This window comes from Lepus europaeus, chromosome 3 (genome assembly GCF_033115175.1).
Source record: "Lepus europaeus isolate LE1 chromosome 3, mLepTim1.pri, whole genome shotgun sequence".
NCBI lineage: Eukaryota > Metazoa > Chordata > Mammalia > Lagomorpha > Leporidae > Lepus > Lepus europaeus.
In genome coordinates this window covers 46,018,701-46,041,073 of record NC_084829.1, presented here as the reverse complement: position 1 = coordinate 46,041,073, position 22,373 = coordinate 46,018,701, and the positions used below count along the sequence as shown (strand labels likewise).

Below are 22,373 nucleotides of genomic sequence, written 5' to 3'. Positions count from 1 at the left end.
AACAAATGGGATTACATCAAATTGAGAAGCTTCTGTACTGCAAAAGAAACACTCAGCAAAGTGAATAGGCAACTGACAGAATGGGAAAAATTATTTGCAAAATATGCAACTGACAAATGATTAACAACCAGAATACATAAAGAGATTAAGAAACTCAACAACAATAAAACAAACAACCCAGTTAAGAAATGGGCAAAAGAATTAAACAGGCATTTTTTTAGTAAAGGGTTTTATATTAACAAGTAATAATTTTGACTTTATACAGTTATATAAACCAAAATTGAATTCAAAATTTATAATATCACTTTTTTTGACAGGCAGAATTAGACAGTGAGAGAAAGAGAGAAGGGACTTCTTTCCGTTGGTTCACCCCCCAAATGGCCGCTACGGCCGGCGTGCTGCGCCAATCAAAGCCAGGAGCCAGGTCCTTCCTCCTGGTCTCCCATGTAGGTGGAGGGCCCAAGCACTTGGGCCATCCTCCACTGCTTTCCTGAGCCACATCAGAGACCTGGACTGGAAGAGGAGCAACCAGGACTGAATCCGGCACCGCAACTGGGACTAGAATTTTGGGTGCCGGCACCGCAGGCAGAGGATTAGCCAAGTAAGCCGCAGCGCCAGCCTAATTTCACTTTCTTTAGAAACTTAATTATGTTTAAAGAAGCACCCAAGAATGACACATCTTTTGTGAGCACAGACATAACTATAACTTAGAGACATAAGAATATTCTCCACTTAATATATTAAAAGAAAGTAAGTCTTTGAGAACAAGTTTTATCATAATTAAGGGAACACCTAAGAAAAGAAGCAGTAGAGTTGGACACTTAGGCATAACTTAAACTTATGAGACATAAGAATATCTTCCACTTAATGCATTAAAAGATAATAAATCTTTGAGAACAAGTTTTACTGTTAATTCATAACACATCTCTTTAAAGACAGAGGTCCTACATGGGAAATTAGTGCACAGTGACTCCTGTTGTTAATTTCTTTTCTTTTTTCATCTACTCCTTCTCTTATTCCCACTCTTATATTTAACAGGGATCACTTTTCAGTTAAAATTTAAACACCTAAGAATAATTGTGTGTTAATTACAGAGTTCAACCACTAGTACTAGAACAAAAAAAAAAAACTAAAATGGATAAAGTATTACATTGTACATCAACAGTCAGGACAAGAGCTGATCAAGTCACTGTTTCTCACAGTGTCCACTTCACTTCAACAGGTTTCCCCTTTGGTGCTCAGTTAGTTGTCACTGATCAGGGAGAACATATGATATTTGTCCCTTTGAGACTGGCTTAATTCACTCAGCATAATGATTTCCAGATTCCTCCATCTTGTTGCAAATGACCAGGTTTCATTGTTTTTGACTGCTGTATAGTATTCTATGGAGTACATGTCCCATAATTTCTTTATCCAGTCTACTGTTGATGGGCATTTGGGTTGGTTCCAGGTCTTAGCTATTGTGAATTGAGCTGCAATAAACATTGAGGTGCAGACAGCTCTTTTATTAGCCAAATTAATTTCCTTTGGGTAAATTCCAAGGAGTGGGATGGCTGGGTTGTATAGTAGGGTTATATTCAAGTTTCTGAGGAATCTCCAGACTGACTTCCATAGTGGCTTAACCAGTTTGCATTGCCACCAACAGTGGGTTAGTGTTCCTTTCCCCCCATATCCTCTCCAGCATCTATTGTTGGTAGATTTCTGAATGTGAGCCATTCTCACCGGGGTGAAGTGAAACCTCATTGTGGTTTTGATTTGCATTTCCCTGATGGCTAGTGATCTTGAACATTTTTTCATGTGTCTGTTGGCCATTTGGATTTCCTCTTTCGAAAAATGTCTATTGAGGTCCTTGGCCCATCTCTTAAGTGGGTTGTTTGTTTTGTTGTTCTGGAGTTTCTTGATTTCTTTGTAGATTCTGGTTATCAACCCTTTACTGTAGTATAGTTTGCAAATATTTTTTCCCATTCTGTTGGTTGCCTCTTCACTTTCCTGACTGTTTCTTTTGAAGTACAGAAACTTCTCAATTTGATGCAATCCCAAATGTTAATTTTGGTTTTGACTGCCTGTGCTCCTGGGGTCTTTTCCAAGAAGTCTTTGCCTGTACCTATATCTTGCAGGGTTTCTCCAATGCTCTCTAATAATTTGATGGTCGTAGATTTAAGTCTTTAATCCATGTTGAGTGAATTTTTGTGTAAGGTGAAAGGTAGGGGTCTTGCTTCAGGCTTCTGCACGTGGAAATCCAGTTTTCCCAGCACCATTTATTGAATAGACTGTTCTTATTCCAGGGATTAGTTTTGGATCTTTGATCAAATATAAGTTGGCTGTAGATGTTTGGATTGATTTCTGGTGTTTCTATTCTGTTCCATTGGTCTATCCATCTGTTTCTGTACCAGTATCATGCTGTTTTGATAACAACTGCCCTGTAGTATGTCCTGAAAACTGGTATTGTGATGCCTCCGGCTTTGTTTTTGTTGTACAAGATTGCTTTGGCTATTCGAGGTCTCCTGTGTCTCCATATGAATTTCAGCATCATTTTTTCCAGATCTGAGTAGATTGTCTTTGGTATCTTGATTGGTATCGCATTGAATGTATAAATTGCTTTTGGGAGAATGGACATTTTGATGATATTGATTCTTCCAATCCATGAGCATGGAAGATTTTTCCATTTTTTGGTATCCTCTTCTATTTCTTTCTTTAAGGTTTTGTAATTTTCATTGTAGAGATCTTTAACGTCCTTGGTTAGGTTTATTCCAAGGTATTCGATTGTTTTTGTAGCTATTGTGAATGGGATTGATCTTAGAAGTTCTTCCTCAGCCGTGGCATTGCCTGTGTATACAAAGACTGTTGATTTTTGTGCATTGATTTTATATCCTGCTACTTTGCCAAACTCTTCTATGAGTTCCAATAGTCTCTTAGTAGAGTTCTTTGGATCCCCTAAATAAAGACTCCTGTTGTCAGTTTAACAATTAATACTCTTATTTATGATGTAGTGATCACTTGAGGCTCTGGAACAGGCATTTTTCAATAGAGGAAATCCAAATGGCCTACAGACCATGAAAAAATCCTCAGGAACACTAGCCATGAGGGAAATGTAAATCAAAAACACATGAGTGTTCTCTTCTGTCATACAAAAATCAGCAAACAAATGCTGTTGAGGGTGTGAGGGCAAAGATACCCTAATCCACTATTGGGGGGAATGTAAACTGGTACAGCCACTGTGGAAAACAGTATGGAGATATGTCAGAAAACTGAATATAGACCTACCATATGACCCAGCCATTCCACTCCTGGGAATTTACCCAATGGAAGTGAAATCAGCATATGAAAGAGTGATCTGTACTCCCATGTTTATTGCAACTCAATTCACAATAACAAAGATATGGAATCAACCCAAATGCCTGTCAACTGGAGACTGGATAAAGAAATTGTGGGAGATGGACACCATGGAATACTGCACAGCACACACACAAAGAAAATCCTGTCATTTGCAACAAAATGGATGAAACTGGACAACATCATCTTTAATAAAATAAGCCAATCCCAAAAGGACAAATGCCATATGTTCTCCCTGATCTGTGATAACTAATAGAGCACGTAAAAGGTAATCTGTAGATGTGAAATTAACACTTCAATAATGATGTAATGACTTTGAATAGCCCTTTTCTCTACTGTTGAGGAACAGGTTTTTTTCCCCATACAATCCCATACAATTCTGGAACTCTTAGTATAGAGTTAATCATGTGTATAAAGTTAATTGAAAATAGAACTTAGTAAAAAAATAAGAATGAGAATAGGAGAGGGTGGAGGAAGAGGGGTGGGAGTGTGGGTACAGTGGGAAGAATCACTATATCCCTAAAGTTATATTTATGAAAAAAATTGTTATACATTGAAAAAAATGACACCATCAAATTCACTAACAGAGCATGTAGAGTCATTATTCAATCAACAAATGACAGGTCTCAGTTCTTATCTATCAATGCTAATGTTGAATGTAAATGGATTAAATTCACTAACCAAAAGAGTTAGTTTGGCTGAAGGAAAACCAACTTTCATGAAATAAAATGAAAACACAACATATCAAAATATCTGTAAAATACAGCAAAAGCAGTATTAAGAGGAAAGTTTATAGAATTATGTGCTTACATTAAAAACAGGAATGTCCCAAATATCTAATGATGCATATTGAAGACTTAGAAAAACAAGAACTAATCAATTCTGCTTTGATACACAAATATATGCTCTGCATCATCTTCCCAACCTGATCAAATGTGAATTGTGCTGATTTTTACAAACTGTGCATAAACACACTGATTAAGAAAGAATTTAAGAATGGACAAACTCATGGCCCAGAAGACAAATGTGGCTGCTGGAGAACTTCCAGTGGCCGTTGGACGAATGGTCACCACCAAACTGCTCTGTGACTGTGCCAGAACCACCACCTCCAGCCTCCTGGTCAGCACAAGGACAGGAAATAGCCCCTGAGCACCTTCACACCCTCCTCTAGACTTTCAGGTATCAGGACTTTGTCACAAACCTGTCTCCACCTACTTGGGAAAAGAGGAGACAGAAAGTTGGACTTTACTTTGAACAGTGGCCAAGACTCAGTAAGTTCCAAAGGCAAGAATGAGGATTTTACTTTTTTAAACAAAAGATTTATTTTGTGTATTTATTTGAAAGGTAGAACCACAGGGCTGTGGGGAGTGGAGAGACAATCTTGCATCCACTGGTTCTCTACCCAAATAACTGTGACAGCTAGGACTGGGCCAAGCCAAAGTCAGGAACTTATCCTGGTTTCCCAGGTGGGTAGCAGGGGCTGAATTATTTGGTGTGCCTTCTGCTGCTTTCCCATGTGCGTAGTTAGGAAGTTGGAATGGAAGCAGAATGGTCTGAACGTGACCTAACAGTCTAATATGGGATGCTGGTGTCACGAGCGACAGCTTAAGCCACTGTTCCACATGCCGGCCCTGCAGATTTAACGTTTTTTTTTTTTTTTTAACTTTTATTTAATGAATATAAATTTCCAAAGTACAGCTTATGGATTACAATGGTTTCTCCACCCCCATAACTTCCCTCCCCTTTCCCACTCCCTCTCCCTTCCATTCACATCAAGATTCATTTTCAATTCTCTTTATATACAGAAGATGAGTTTAGTATATATTAAGTAAAGATTTCAACAGTTTGCCCCCGCATAGTAACACAAAGTTGAAAAATACTGTTGGAGTACTAGTTATAGCATTAAATAACAGTGTACAGCACATTAAGGAGAGAGATCTTACATGACATTTTTTAAAAAATTATTTTCTATGCAATTTCCAATTTAACACCGTTTATTTTTTTTCATTTTCAATTATCTTTATATACAGACGATCGATTCAGTATATGCTAAGTAAAGATTTCATCAGTTTGCACCCACACAGAAACACAAAGTGTAAAAATACTGTTTTAGTACTAGTTATAGCATTAATTCACATTGGACAACACATTAAGGACAGATCCCACATGAAATGTAAGTACACAGTGACTTCTGTTGTTGATTTAACAATTGGACACTCTTGTTTATGGCATCAGTAATCTCCCTAGGCTCTAGTCATGAGTTGCCAAGGCTATGGAAGCCTTTAGGGTTCGCCGACTTCAATCTTATTCCGGTAGGGTCATAGTCAAAGTGGAAGTTCTCTCCTCCCTTCAGAGAAAGGTACCTCCCACTTTGATGGCCCCGTTCTTTCCACTGGGATCTCACTCACAGAGATCTTTCATTTAGGGCTTTTTTTTTTTCCAGAGTGTCTTGGCTTTCCATGTCTAAAATACTCTCATGGGCTCTTGAGCCAGATCCGAATGCCTTAAGGGCTGATTCTAAGGCCAGAGTGCTATTTAGGACATCTGCCATTCTATGAGTCTGCTGTGTATCCCGCTTCCCATGTTGGATCGTTTTTTCCCTTTATGATTCTATCAGTTAGTATTAGCAGACACTAGTCTTGTTTGTGTGATCCTTTTGAATCTTAGACCTATCAGAGTGATCAATTGTGAACTGAAATTGATCACTTGGACTAGTGAGATGGCATTGGTACATGCCACCTTGATGGGATTGTGTTGGAATCCCCTGGCACGTTTCTAACTCCACCATTTGGGGCAAGTCCGATTGAGCGTGTCCCAAATTGTACATCTCCTCCCTCTTATTCCCACTCTGAAATTTAACAGGGATCACTTTTCAGTTAAATTTAAACACCTAAGAATAATTGTGTGTTAATTACAGAGTTCAACCAATAGTACTAGAACAACAACAACAACAAAATACTAAAAAGGATAAAGTATTACATTGTACATCTAGAGTCAGGACAAGAGCTGATCAGGTCATTGTTTCTTATAGTGTCCATTTCACTTCAACAGGTTTCCCCTTTGGTGCTCAGTTAGTTGTCGCCGATCAGGGAAAACAAATGATATTTGTTTCTTTGGGACTGGCTTAATTCACTCAGAATAATGTTTTCCAGATTCCTCCATCTTGTTGCAAATGACCAAGTTTCATTGTTTTTGACTGCTGTATAGTATTCTATAGAGTACATGTCCCATAATTTCTTTATCCAGTCTACTGTTGATGGGCATTTGGGTTGGTTCTGGGTCTTAGCTATTGTGAATTGAGCTGCATTAAACATTAATGTGCAGATGGCTTTTTTGTTTGCCAAATTTATTCCAAGGAGTGGGATTTACCTTTTGACTATGTAGCAGAGGAGGTTTCATTTGCTTGACTGGGAATGGTTAAATGGGGGTAGATGGAGATTCCTGATGAATGCATTTTTGGTGCAACTTTTGGTGCTTTCTGTGCACAGTAGAGAAATGAACATATTACAGAGGAACCCTCTCCTTGACCTACAAAAAGCGAGGCTGTTCAGCTTCAGCCATCCCCTCTGCACCATGGCAGGACCTGCCCACCCAGTGTGGATGAGGTCCAATAGGCTCCTTGTCCTGATCAAATTCAATTGGGCCCTGTGCATGATGACAGAATTGACGTCAGCCCTCATGGTGAAGGAATTAGCTGAAGCCCAAAGGGAAAAAGAGGCCAAGAAAAGAAAAATCAATCCAGCAAGACCAAAGCCATTTCTTTTTATTTTATGGGGCTCTCAGCAGCTGTTAAGCTTCACTGGATTTTTGATAGTAAGAAAGTTTCCAAAAATAGAACAGTGAAATGTCAGAGTTAATAGGATCACAACAATAAAATACTACCAGGCACAGTGCCTTTATTAACTTGACGTGAGCCTTGCTTTGTACCCTGCACATAAGTTACACACCTGTGCCAGACCCTCCCATCCCAAGGTAGCCCCCAGCACATCCATTCTGGGAGGTCAGCAGCCACTTCTGAAGTGGTAAACACATCACAATAGGAGGTATCTTTAGTTGAATGTTCTTCATCCAATCCAAAAGTTCTGATTAAAAGGCTAGCTTTGCTAGGTATATTCTTTAAATTTTATTTAAGTTATTAAAGTTTCATATATTTCATATATACAGATTTAGGAACATAGTGGCACTTCCCCCCACCCTTTCTTCTGCCCATGCTCCAACACTTCCTCCCCTTCCTTCTTGCATTCCCACTCTAATTTTTACAAAGGTCTGTTTTCAGTATACTTAATGATTGTAGTGTTAACCCTACTCTAAGTAAAAGAGTTCAACAAATAGTATGAAGAGAAGAAGAAGAAAAAAAAGAAACACTGTTCCTCAATGGAACAGACAAGGACTATAAACAATCATGAAATCTCAAAATGTCTATTTCACTTTGATACATTATATTTCAGGTACTCTCTTAATTACCTCATCTGTATATTACTACAATTTTGAAAAGGCTATCTTCTCTGCCAGCAGATAAGGAAGGGGCAGGGTGTTGGGTCAGTGCTTTGGCCTGGGTCCCTGCTGTTGCCACCACCTCCATCCTGGCTCTGGCCATCTGCCTGTTCACATTCTTCCCAGAGGAGGGTGACAGAAGGCCCCCTGCATCCCTGCACTCACAGTCAGCAGAGCAGTGAATGGGACTGCTACCCTACTGGAGTTTGTTGCTTTTCCAAAGGGCAGAACTTGAAAAAACCCTATGCACAAAAACAAGAGCAGCCATCTCATTTGATTCCTCAAAAGTCACTTGATTCTCTGAAGATGGCTTTCATTCATAATTGCTAAGGGTTCCTGAAGCAAGACAAATACCAGAAACCCTGGGTGTGATAGATGCAATCATTGTTTGCTGTGGGACTTTGAGTGACTTGCTGTTCTCCTTGAAACAAAAATGAACGAATGCTGGTACCTGGGAGTGCACAGAACTGCTCTACAATTCCTTGCCTCCCTCAACAACCCTCTTCCTGCGCCATTCCCATTGTCCAGTGAAAAATTGTGGTGCAGAGTGGAAGAGAGGAAAGGCTTCCTATTGTCACACAAAACAACATAGCGGCCACTCAGACACAGGGACACCAAGAAGCACCTAGGATGCTGGGGACAAATGTAAACTCCACCAAGTCAGATCCTGCAGGATAGCATCTCCATATTGCCGAGCTCTCTTTTTAACAAGTATCTCCAAGACATTGGCAGGTGTCTGAGAATCACTGCTCAGAGATGCTGGCAATCAGATCTGCCTACCCCTGGCCCAGAGCTATTCTATGTAATACTCAGATGAGTTTCACGTAGGTTCCCATCCCTAGAAATATCTGATTTATCCTTTTACCTTGGAACTTCGGATAAAAAATGACTAAGTTAGGGAGAATGGAACCCACATAGTTAAGTGAACTTTTTGCAGCATCAATACTACACATCTGTGTTGTGTACAGATGCCCCTTGACATGCAATGAAGCCACATCCAAAAAAAACCTATCTTAAGTTGAAAATATCATTAAGTCAAAACTGCAGTTAGTTTAACCTACCAAGCATCCCAGCTTAGCAACATGGTACAGTTGAGTATCGGTCATTTCCCCTCACGATCACAGGACTGACTGGGGTCTGCGGTTCACTGCTACTGCAGAAAGCATCAGAAGAGAGGATCATACTGCATATAGCTAGCCTAGGAAAAGATCCAAATCCAAAGTATGGCTTCACTTTGGTATCATCATGAGGTCAAAAATAATTGTAAGTTTACTCATCATAAGTGAGGAACTGTCTGTAATAACTTTATGTGTATTATGGTATGGTTAAATTAGTGCTAACTCTCAATACCTGCCCCCAGGGCAGGACAGCAGGGTATAGCATGAATGGCTCTGGCAAAGCATCTCTTTCCTGATTCTGCCCTGGGTCTCCTGCTCTGTCACTGTCCTTTCCTGCCAGGGGTGAAGAACCTTTTTTCTGCCAAGGGCCATTTAGAGATGTAGAATATCATTCTTGAGTTTTACAAAATTACCAACCTCAAAATTACCCTGCTGTAGTTTTCTTGAATTTTAAATCCACCTGCAGTTGCTTTGGTAGGGGCAAACTAAATGAGTTCATGGACCTTATATGGCCTCAGGCCGGACGTTCTCCACCCGGGCTGTATTCAGCTTGCTTGTGTCAGATTTAATACTTGTTGATACATTTCTACCTGCCTGCTACTCACCAAATCTAGACATTACATCATGGAGTCTTAATCAGGCATACGTCAATGGTCTGGCTGGTTCTAGCCCTTTTTACTGCTGATGATACCCAGGGAAATGGTGAACTTGCAACAACACGCCATCCTTAGGATATATTTGCTGTCTTTACCAGGAAAGTCTGTACTCTACACAGCAGGGTGACAGGGGTAGGGGCATCAACAGAGACTGCTCTGACTCCTAACAGGAAGTATTCTTAGCAGGGTGTGGCTGCCCCAACAAAGTACCATAGAGTAGCTTTTACAACAAAAAATTTGATTCCGAGTTCTAGAGAGTTAGAAGGCCAAGGTCAAGGTGTACACGGGGCCATGATCTTTCTGAAGGTGCCAGGGAAAGATCTGTCCCAGGCCTGTCTCCTTGCTTCTGGGAGCCTTGGTTTTTTAGAAGTGTAACTCTAATCTTCACAGGGTGTTTTCCACCCTGAGTGGACATCTGTGTCCAAATCTCCCTCTCCCCTTTTATATGAGCACCAATATTATTGAAATAGACCCTACCCTAATAAGCTCATCTGAACCTGATCATCTGCAAAGACCCTATTTCCAGATATGGTCATGTTCACAGGTAGTGGAGGTTAGGACTTCAACATCTTTTAGGGGATTGAATTCAACTCAAGCACAACAATGGCTGACTCCACATGTCTGTATCCTTCCCTGCCACACATAGAAGAACTTGGATCATGTTGCATAATCAGTGCTCCTCATTCTCAGAATTTAAAACTGTGCCTTGTGGCAGTTTGCTGTTGTCACCACTGATGCTTACCTCGCTGTAGCCAGTAGCACATAAATAGTACCCCAGTATAGTACCCCAGTACTATACCAAATAGTACTGATATGGCCATACCAGTTCCAGCTATCCAGTCTCCACAAAAGACTCAGCAGAGCAAGCAAGATTCCATGACTTGGTGCTGTTGGCTGAACTTGATCCCAGAAATAGGGCAGGACTGAGAGAACTCTCCATGGGTGGCAAGATTATGCCAACTAAAAGTAGCTAGTTTGGTGGGTATAAGAATATAGCTATCATGACTAGAGATCAAAAGGTAAACCAGTCTGACCAATGCAAAGTGGGACTCCACAAAGGTAAGGTTAGAAAAGATTGATGAGAGGTTATGCAGTTTTTTGTTCTAGTGTAAGAAATTTAGAAGATATCTGGGAGACATTGCTTCTAGAAATTTTTCTGCTGACTGATAAAGAATAAAGAGTGAAGAATGGGATGTTGGAAGGTTTAGATGAGTGTGTCAATAGTAAGGTTGAACACTTACAAGCCTGCAAACTAGGAATGTCTCTTCTTCTTGCTCCACCACCCACAGGTCTTCTGCTTATCTTTAAGACCCAGGTCAACTGTCACCTCCACTGAGAATCCTTTCAGAAATATTTGCTCCCTATACTGTGATGCCATTATCCTTAGCATGTTTTGCCACCCTAATGTCCACCACGTATGTTGTGCCACTTTCTGCTTTTATGTGCCACCACTGGGCTGCGCTCTCATGAAGCACACAGATACCTTCTGTTATGCTTTGCAGCTTTTGTGGCCAGAAATGGGCAAGACCAATGGAGATGCTCAATCAACACCCACTGAAGTGAAACAAACACAGAGAGGAAGCTGGTTGGCTGACTAGCGATTTGACTGTATAATGGGCAAGTCTGGTATGGTTGACTCTTGGGACCGGAAAGGGCATTGCCAATATTTCTAACCCAGTTACCCAGTAGCCACTGCAAGACTTGGGCAAACGATGATCCTTCCTCAGTCTAACCTGGGGCAGTTCAGCTGTGAGAGGTGGCCAGCTGGAGGGAAACTTGGAATACCTTATCCAAAATGTGAAAAGCATGAAGTGGTTGCCTCCAGGTGACTCAACAATTAGTTGCAAGGCTGGGAAATAGAGGAGAAACTAACAAGTCGAGACTTCCAGACCCATTTAGTCCCTGTCACAGAACTATGGAGTGGAGGTACCATTCAGAAGTTGACAGTTGGAGATGCTGAGGCTAAGAGGGCTCTGTGACATATTCAGGATTGTGCAGTCAGTAAGTAGTAGTGCTGGGTTCCATGACAGATTAATCTTATTTCATTTTCCTATTACTGACCATGCTGACCATGCATAAGATCACAGGTTCCCAAAGATACTGTGAAATGTTCTTCTCACCTCCCAAGAAAACTCACCCAAAGAATCTGTCTTGAAATCCTTCCCTCTTCCTCATTCCCATTTTTCCTGTTTTTCAGGAGAGAAGTATGAGCTCCATGCAGGGACTGAGTCCACCCCAAGTGTCGTCGTGCATGTGTGTGACAGTGACATAGAGGAAGAAGAGGATCCAAAGACTTCCCCAAAGCCAAAAATCATCCAAACCCGGCGTCCTGGCCTGCCACCCTCTGTGTCCAACTGAGCTCATTGCTCCATCTTGACGATAATACCTGTCTCCTCTTTATCATGCTTTCTCCCCCTGTTTGTTGAAAAAATATTAATTGCCTTTAAATCCCTGGGTGTTCGGTTGTTTGAGATTCCTTCCTTGTAATCAAGCCTCTTGGACAAAAGGGCTAGGAAAAGGTGATATGTCTCCTGATCATATCATACCCATTAAATATAATCCATTATTTAGAAGGTTCTAGGGAAAAAAGTAGTATTTTCTTATTAAACAATCGGCACAGCTTATATCTTCATTCTCTCATGTTGATCCAAGTCAGAGACATCAGTGACAAATAGCACCTGTGTTGTTTGTGAGCTGTTTCAGTCCCAGTCCTGAAGTGTGTATTGTTTTTTTCCTGGCCACTTAAATAGGACCATATATAAACTTGACTTTGACTGCATGAGATTTCCCTATCTGGTCTCACTCAGTCCTCTGCATCCCAACATTCCCAGGACATGCATGATCACCAGCATTTATTTTCATTGTTTGAGGATATTCTACAAGCCACAGATTGTCAGCATCCAGCCATGTCCTACCCTAGATTAGGAAAATTATCAGCATCACCCAGCTCAACCAGTCTGGGTAGATTCACTATTTTGAGTCAATTCTTCATGGCTCTGTTAAAATTCCTGGAGGCAAAACTGAGCTTGGCCCCAAAGATATTCCTCAATAGAGTTTGATTACCACTTCCGTGTGGATCTTCCCAGCCTCATGGGGGAGGCTTGTCCAGAGTGGTAGAGATCAATTTCAGACAAACCTATTTATTACAAAAGTTTCGTGGTGTCTGAATGATTTTTTTTCCTCTTTGTATACTTGTACAAATGTTTCAGCTGTGCTTTTAAAATCTGGATGTTTTTTATTTAGTGATTGTTCAACCATTAGCTGCTTGAAAATATGTGCATTGCTTATGAATGCATTCATAGACTAATACAGATAATCTGATATTATTACACTCTATTACAGATAATGCTGAATTTTGAAAGGGCACAAAAACGTCTCATGCCAATATAAAAATGATTAGCCAATATCTTTGCTATCAAGACCACTGTTTTTAAATAAAGATGCAAGTGTCAGTTAAAGCTAAACCTCCAGAATGTACTACAGCCAAGAATATTAAAATAGGGAACGATGATAGAAAAACGTATGCCAGTCCTGCTCATGTAGTGCTTAAAAATACCATTTGTTTTCGTTGTATGTGATTTTTCTATTTCTCTATCCCCAAGTGCATTACAGAAGATACACCTTTAGAACCATTACCTTCTGCTCCATGTGCCAGGCCTCATCTACTCCTGTACATTAGTGAATTCCTTTAGATGCAAATACAAATTATGATGGAGTCGGGGAAGTACTCTCTTTACCCAAGCCTCAGAAAAACACACAAGAACAATGACACAGCCAACTGATTGAAGGATGGTTGTGGTTTTGGACTAAGGTGTATGCTAGTTTCATCAGGAACTTAACACATAGACTGATCACTCAGAAATTAAAGTCCGTTCTACTGTGAATATAGCAATATAGTACTGGACACAGTACAGGCAAAACTGAGGAGAGCATTGCTTGTAAAATCCTGAGTTTCCAAAAGAACAATGAAGACTCCTTTAAAAAATAGAATCTGAGGAGTATATAATAAGCAAATGCTTTGACTTTTCCTTTGCTGTGGAGCGTTTGGGCGTTTTCTTAGCCAAAGAGACTACACGCTTACTGGTGGAGATGCAATGCCCTCTAGTGAAGAAATATTACTCTCAGAAATACAACAGTGGACCATGGGCAGGCTGACTCTCTTCTCAGCCACCTGCAGGTCGTATGAATTTTTAAGCTATCTTGAATTTTCAGAATGCAGGTTCTACAGAAATCCAGATGAGATAAAATGTTTAAAAAGGATTTTTAAATGTTGTAATATATACATCAGATGTTTCCGACATTGTAATGAAGTTGAAGTGACTGTTCCATGGAGTCATAAATTAAACTCAGTGGAGCACATGACCCTGTTGGTTCAGTCTTAGTAAAATTTATTGCTACATGTCTCAGATCAGAAAATTCCTTCACTAGGTTGGGTTCAGGGTGGACAGGACGAAGAGCTCCTGGGAGTGCTAAGAAATGAGGACTCCTTGAAGTTTCTCAATGGAACCTCCTAGCACTGGGGAAGTCAGAATTGCCTCAGCATTTCCATGATGCACATTATGCAAGCCTCTTTAGCACTATTTTAAGTTTGAGAAGTTTAAATATGGAGGGGAAGGGGAAGATTTCCACTAACTGAATCATTTGTGCACGTGTATAGCTCAAAGAGCTTAGACTTCAAATATATCTGGTGAATGACTCTTTGTCCGTGTGCTGTGATTTCTGCGTTGTGTGCTTGAGTCCAGCATGCTCAAGGGGTGACTGCAGAGGAGTGCAGTTCAGCCTGTGGTCCTCCTAGAAGTTACCAACAGAGGGGATGACCCATATGGGTTCTTCCTGAAACGAGCCATGTGGGAGGCAGGCTGTGGTCATCTCTTCAAGGAAGAAAAATTTGAGCAAATCCTGGAGGGATGGGTTGGACTCTGATAAGGGAACTAGGGGAGTTTGTTCTATTGCCAAGTCTAAGCCACCTTCAGGAATTCTAAGAACTCTTTTTCACATCTCCCCACTCTATTATTTAGTGAAGAACACTGGAAGAGACCGAGTTGGCAAACATTTATTACACAGAACACAAAGAGCACTATCAGAATATTTAAAAATGAATGAATTAGATCCCATTTAAAGAGCTTCTGTTTATCAAATGATACCGTTAGGAGAATGAAAAGGAAAGCCTATGACTGGGAGAAGATATTTGAGGTACATGTTAAACAATGTGTATCCAAAATGTAAAAAAGAATTGCAAGAAAAAGAGACACATGAACCATTTTTTTAACATGGTCAAAATGCTTAAAAATGGCACTTCAAATGTATAGACAATTGACATTTATTCAAAATGCTCAAATGACCTTTAAACATTTAAAAAGATGCTCAAGGGAGGTGAAGCAAGATGGTGGCTGAATAAGCTGTTCAGGGAATCATGTGCCTACAGACACCAGTTTGAATGGATATGTGCTCATTAAGCTACCTTTGCAAGAGCTAAGGATGCCAGGTGAGAACACAGTGTCAATTTAGTATAATAGTAGGAAAAGACTGGCAGAAGACAGAAAAGAAAAATTACCAGTGTTAACCCTCCTGCAGCTCCAATAAGTGCCACTTGGAGAAAGAGGAAAATTGAGACTTTTCAGTTGAACACCCAGTACCAGATCCACTATAGTAAAACCAAGTGCTAGACAGAGCCCCAGGACATCTGTTCCCAATCCATAGCACATAGACTGAGCTGGACCCTTCACAAACAGCCAGCCAATGAACTGCCTCCATCACCTTTCCTCTGGGCTCCAACCACTGTGGTGAGTAGGAAAGGAAAGTGAGTGTTGGACTTTGCCTTGGAGTTCTGTGCCAGGTCTATTTCAGTAAGAAATATAAAGCCAAAGATCCTAAATCACAACATCAGTGCTTATACATGCAGCCTCTAGACTTTCATCAGGTAGAGACGTTTGTCCTGGAAGAACGGACTCACTTCAACATGTATCACCACCAGCTGTGTATGGGCCTGGCTCACAACCCAGGGACAATGTAGAGCCCTGAAACTGTGAGATACAGGCTTGACTGAATTTGATGTCAGGCTGAGAAGCCAAGGCATTGCCTCAACTAGCAGTCCCCAAATCTTAGGCATACAGGGGTAAAATTCCAGCTACTGGGGAGTGGGACACAAAAGTGATCATAGGGCTGTGGTTTAGAACTCAGTACCAGGCTTCTAAAACCCTAATACTGGGCAGATCTTAATGGTCCTTCTCTCCTGGCCAATGCCTACAGATGTAGCCTCTGGACCTGCCTGGTGCCAAGTGGAGCTCCATGGGGCCTAGTCAGTAAGACTTAGATACCAGCCATTATCACCAATGGCTAGTTGTGGTGGTCTCAGACCCGACTCCAACTCAGCAGCAGGAAGTACATAGCAATGTGGGATTTGTTCCTATTTCCATGCTGCACCAGTCTTATCTCAGTTGTCTGTGTGCTTTGGGTGTGGTCTAACATTGTGGCATTGGTGGCCACAGGATTGTCCACTCCATTCTTCCCTCAACCCCAGGCAGCAGACATAGTGAGAATAACTGCACACTTAGAGGAAAAAGGAAAGCAGGGCTGATATTCTGTCAGGAGGCCTAGAGCCATGCAGAATCCTATGGCTCCTGACCACTGGCCAAGGACTGTGGATGAGGTATCTGGGCCATCCTCAGTCCCAGATAGAGACTTCTAAGAATGTACTATTCCCCTCCCCACTTCTTCCTTTTAAAAATACATCCCCAGTTTATTCTAAACACACCAGTAGAAGATTTGGTCTCTGTGCACCCTCTGGTGCTAAAATAGCAACAACACACCAACAGTCAACTAATTCATGGCAAATTTTGATGTAGGGCACCATCTAGTGCAGAAATAGCAGAAGTGTTCACAGCCTCAGAAAATAAGCAGACTGCTTTCAAATTTCTGGAAGGAAAGTCACAAAGCCAGTTTACAAAGATTGGAAAAAAGATCCAGTCCTTCAGTGTTTAGACAATGTTATACACCAAAAAGCATCAACTTTCAGGGAACCATGGTCCCACCTAATAAACAAAAAAGGTGCTGGAAACCAAACAGTTAGCAACTGATTTCTCTACACTCATGGATGCAGAATTCAAAATATTTGTTTAAAGGAAACTCAGCAAGCTTCCAAAAAATCACTCTGAAGTTAACACTAACAAACAGACATAATAGAGAGATGGAAGTAATTCTTAAAAATCAAACATCTTTGAACTGAAAACTACACTAGCTGAAATCAAAAATTTAATAGAAGGCATCAATAGCACAAGAGATCAAACAGAGTAGAGAAGACAGGCTACTGAAAAACAGTGAGAGGAGAAAAAAAATAAAGAGGACTGAGGAAACCCTTTGGGAACTTTGGGACAGCATTAACACAGCAAATATCCAAGTTACTGCAGTTCAAGAGGAACTTGAGAAGGCAAAGTGTTATAAAGCATAGTCAAAGAGAGGATATAAAATTCCTAAGCCTTGGCTGGCACCGTGGCTCTGCCTTGCGGCGCCGGCACACCGGGTTCTATCCCGGTTGCCCCTCTTCCAGGCCAGCTCTCTGCTATGGCCCGGGAAGGCAGTGGAGGATGGCCCAAGTGCTTGGGCCCTGCACCCGCATGAGAGGCCAGGAGAAGCACCTGGCTCCTGGCTTCGGATCAGCGAGATGCGCCGGCCGTAGCGGCCATTGGAGGGTGAACCAACGGCAAAAAGGAAGACCTTTCTCTCTGTCTCTCTCTCTCTCTCTCTCTCACTATCCACTCTGCCTGTCAATAAATAAATAAATAAATAAAATCCCTAAACCCAGAGAAAGATGCAGCTATCTGAGTGTAGGAAGACCAAAGGTCACCATTCAGATTTAACTCAACGTTAAATCAAGATATATTACGATTATATTCAAAATGTGAGTAGGGAAAAGTGCAGAGTTTTGGTGATATTTTCATCTCTTTATTTCTTTTCCCATATTCATAATCAATATTAAGTTTGTATCAAATAGTTTATTATAAACAAAAGATGTTTTTGTAAGCTTCGTGGCAACCACAAAGCAAATGTATAATACACACAATAAAAATAATAAACAGGGGGCTGGTGCTGTGGTGTAGTAGGCTAAACTTTCGCCTGTGGCATTGGCATCCCATATGGGTTCTGTTTCATGTCCTGGCTGCTCCACTTCAGATCCAGCTCTCTGCTATGGCCTGGGAAAGCAGTGGAAGATGGCCCAAGTGCCTGGGCCCTGCACCTGCATGGGAGACTCAGAAGAAGCTCCTGGCTCCTAGTTTCAGATTGGTCCAGCTCCAGCTGTTTCATCCACTTGGAGAGTGAACCAGTGGATGGCAGACCTTTCTCTTTGTCTCTCCCTCTCTCTGTCTGTAACTCTATCTCTCAAATAAATAAAATCTTAAAAATAATAAACAAGATACCAAAGCATACTGCTGGAGGAAATAACCAAACCCCAAAAGTAAATTGCAAAAGAGAAAAAACCTTAAAAATAGAAATCAAGTATCAAAAAAGCAATAATAAGTCATTACCAATTATTTCAAATGTAAATAGATCATATCCCCTAAAAGACAAAGTAACTGGATAAAAAACAGACCTCACTTTATACTACTAACAAGAAACTTAATTTCATCTCTAAGAACATGCACATACTGAAACTGAAAAAGTAGAATAATATCATGTGCATAGAGAAGCCGAAAGATTGCAAGAGTAGCCATACTTAAATCATATAAAATAGATTTTAAATCAACAGCAGTAAAAAGACATGGAAGGCTATTATAGAATGATAAAGGGATCAATTCAGCAAGAGGAACAAACATGTAAATATAGGTATATATTCTACTCAATATTGGAGTATCTAAACATCAGATGTCTAAGTAGTCCATGAAATGTGGCTATTAAGAAAAAAATTCTGGCCGGCGCCACGGCTTAACAAGCTAATCCTCCGCCTTGCAGCTCCGGCACACCGGGTTCTAGTCCCAGGTGGGGCGCCGGACTCTATCCCAGTTGCCCCTCTTCCAGGCCAGCTCTCTGCTATGGCCCAGGAAGGCAGTGGAAGATGGCCCAAGTGCTTGGGCCCTGCACCCACAAGGGAGACCGGGAGAAGCACCTGGCTCCTGGCTTGGGATCAGCGAGATGCGCCAGCCGCAGTGGCCATTGGGGGGTGAACCAACGGCAAAAAGGAAGACCTTCCTCTCTGTCTCTCTCTCTCACTATCCACTCTGCCTGTCAAAAAAAAAAAAGAAAGAAAGAAAAAAGAAAAGAAAAAAGAAAAAATTCTGCATGGATTTCAAAAAAAAATTGCAGTAAAATAAATATTGTTTAATCTCATTTTTTCACAAACTTTTTGACCTGTTCTTTTTTTTTAAAGATTTATTTATTTGAAAGTCAGAGTTACACAGAGAGAGAGGAGAGGCAGAGAGAGAGAGAGAGGTCTTCCATCTGATGGGTCACTCCTCAAATGGCTGCAACGGTCGGAGCTGCACCGATAAGAAGCCAGGAGCCAGGAGCCTCCTCTGGGTCTCCCCCGCAGGTGCAGGGGCCCAAGGACTTGGGCCATCTTCTACTGCTTTCCCACGCCACAGCAGAGAGCTGAATCGGAAGTAGAGCAAACTGGTCTCGAACTGGCACCCATATGGGATGCCGACACTTCAGGCCAGGGCATTAACCTGTAGTGCCACAGTGCCAGCCCATGACCTGTTCTTGTATAATAAATATTAATATAGCTAAAGGGAAATAAACATTCTAACGCAGCAAGAGTAGAGGACTTTAATGCCCTACGTTCAATGATGAACGAATCAATTTTCAAAAATGGAAATCACCTTGAGTACTTTTTCTGACCACAAATGCAGTAAAACTAGAAATCAATAACCAGAAAAACTTTGAAAATTATACAAATACATGGAAATTAAAGAACATACTCTGGAACAAGCACTATGTCAAGGAAGAAATTAAGGAGGAAAATTTAAAATTTCTTGAAAATAGAAATACACTATACCAAAACCAGTGGGACACAACAAAAGCAATATTAAGAGGGAAACTTATGTTAATTAATGCCTGCATCAGAATAGCAAATCTCAAATAAATAATCTATTTGAAATACTTTTGTATCTAAAAAAAGAACTATAAAATTAAGAGCAAACTAAACCCCAAGTTAGAAGGAAAGAATAAAAACCAGAGCAGAAATAAAGCCTTAAAAGCAGAAATAGAACCTTAAAGACAATATAAAAGATTGACAAAATGAAGAGTCGATGGATGAAACTGACAGACTCAAACAGGCAAAAAGAACAAAAGAGAAATGACTCAAAATCAGAGACAGAGAGAAATATTACACCTGTCACTATAGGAATAAAAATGATCATTACAGGTTATTGCCAATAGCCATAAGACAACAAATTGGATGACTTAGAAGAAATTGACGAATTCCTGGAAATATATAACCTATCAATTTTGGATCATGAACAAGGAGAACACCTAAACAGACCAATGGTAAATAATAAGATTGAATTACTAACAAGACTAATAAAGTAAAAGCCCAGTGCAAGATGGTTTTAATGCTGAACTTTGCCAAACATTTAAAAACTGATTATGCCAATTGTTCTTATTAAAAAGTTTAGAAAAGGGAGAAATTCCTCCAAAGCCTTTATATGATCAGCATTGCTCTAATACAAAGACGAAACAAAAAAGAAAGCTACAGGCCAGTATCCTTGATGAATACAAATAAAAAAGTCCTCAACCAAATACTAGTAAACCAAACTCAACAGAACATTAAAAAGAGTATTCACCTTGATCAACTATGATTCATCCCAGGGATACAAGGATGTTGCAACATACACAGCTCAATAAACACAATATGCCACATCAAGAGGATGCAGTATAATAACCATATGATCATTCAAGGAGATACAGAAATCTCATTTGATAAAATTAAACATCCTTTCATGACAAAATGCTGAACAAGTTACAAATAGAAGGAAAGGGTGTATTACCTTTTAATTCTCTTTTCCATGAATTTTTAAAAAATATTTATTTGAGAGGTCACAGAGAAAAGTCACAGAAAGTAGAGTCACAGAGAAAAGTCTTCCATCCACTGGCTCTTTTCCAAGTGGCTGCAACATTTATCCAAAGTCAGGAGCTTCTTCCGGGTCTCCCACATGAGCACAGAGGCCCAAGCACATGGTCATCTTCTACCGCTTTCCCAGAACATAAGTTGAGAGCTGGATCAGAAGAGGAACAGCTGGGACAGGAAGCATTGCCCACAAGGGATGCTGGCACCGCAGACAGAGGCCCAGCCTACTATAATACCACAACACTGGCCCCATCCATGAAAATTTTGACACATCCTCATATAACAAGGCAACAGATAATATCATACTAAATGGGTGAAAGTTAAGTGTTTTCTAAGAGCTGAAACAAGGAAAGGATTCTTTCATCCTTTTTATTTGACACAGTCCTGGAAGTTCTAGACAAAGCAATTAGGTAAGGGAGATAAATAAAGGGCATCCTAATTGGAGTGGGAAAAGTTTAATTGTCACTATTTTCAAATGACAGGATCTTCTATGCAGGAAACTCCAAAGACTCCACCAAAATGCTAAGAACTAATAAACAAATTAACAAAATTGCACAATACAAAAATCAACACACAAAAATCAGTAGCCTTGTTAGTGAAATGACTGAGAAATAAATCCAGAAAGCAATCTCATTTCTAGAGCTACCAGAAAAGAAAATACCTAGGAATAAATTTAACTACAGAAGTGAAAGATGTCTACAAATACAACTACAATACATTGAAGGAAGAAATTGAAAAGAAGACAGATGGGACTTGAGCACCCCCTTGACTTGCTTCCTCTGGTCTGCTTTAACAAAAATCAGGAGAAAAAGAAAGCTAGGCATCAGAAAAGTAGAGATAGGTGGCAGGGCTATTAAGTGTAGCTCTGCACAGTGATCTGCCCTCAAGGAGACCAACAGGCCAGTCTACTGCAGTGGCTTTCAATGTGGCAAGCCTGGGCTTCAGCAGAAGTCAGCTATGAAGAGCCCTGGCAGCTCTGCCAGCCAAGAGTTGGATCACTGGAAATGGACCTGCCCTGGAATCAAAGGACGCCCAGGTCAGAGCCACAGGTCTTATTGGCTCTAAGCTGAAAAGTCCTTCACTCAGCCCAGCTTCCAAGGTGACCACTGCTGCTGAGGAGACGGCAATATAGGGTCAGTAACACTGCAGGCAGAACTGTATATTTCCTGTTGGAGTTGCCACTTGCCTTTACCTGGCCAGCTCTCCTCCCAGGCCAGCTAGGTAATGGAAGTCAACAGGGTGCCTTCCCAAGGAGGTTCACACCTCCCTTAGGATGTAGGCTATATGAAGAGATAGATGAGTCTGAGCCTCATAATTTACAATGCTTTAAAGCCCACCTGATTATTATCAAGCCCCTTCTGTCAGGTTCTATTTGCCTCTCAATCAGAAAACTTATTTGTAGCTTAGCACCTGTGTCCTCTGTATCTAGCCCACTTGGGCCTCATTCCTTTGTAACCATAGCCTCTACTCTACCACCAATGGCTCTACTCCCAACCTGTGTGTACTGATGGTCCTCTTCCCCACTTAATGTTGTATGATTGTTCAGAATTTCTCTACAGACAAGCCCAGCTACCAGCAAAAGCTAAGTGGCCTTTTCTCCCAGTCTTGGCTGGGACCAGCTTTAAGCCACATCCATCAAACTGTCCCCACAAGGGTCCAGAGACCCCCCATTTCCTCTCCTCTGTGAAATGGTTAATGCTACTCTTAGGATCA

The 22,373-nt window shown here is 40.8% G+C and overlaps 2 protein-coding genes across 5 annotated transcripts in view; one reads left to right on the top strand and one right to left on the bottom strand.

The window, feature by feature from the left end:
• Positions 1–14,233, top strand: part of RCAN2 (regulator of calcineurin 2) — a 305,985-nt gene extending 291,752 nt beyond the window's left edge. For all 4 annotated transcript variants that reach the window (XM_062186216.1, XM_062186217.1, XM_062186215.1 and 1 more), the window contains one exon: positions 11,799–14,233. In XM_062186216.1, coding sequence (XP_062042200.1) covers positions 11,799–11,959 — 161 coding nt within the window. In that variant the 3' untranslated portion in view covers positions 11,960–14,233. The remainder of the gene's footprint in view (positions 1–11,798) is intronic.
• The window catches only part of ENPP4 (ectonucleotide pyrophosphatase/phosphodiesterase 4), a 171,018-nt gene that overhangs the window by 10,362 nt on the left and 138,283 nt on the right, over positions 1–22,373 (bottom strand). The gene's annotated exons all lie outside the window — the stretch shown is intronic.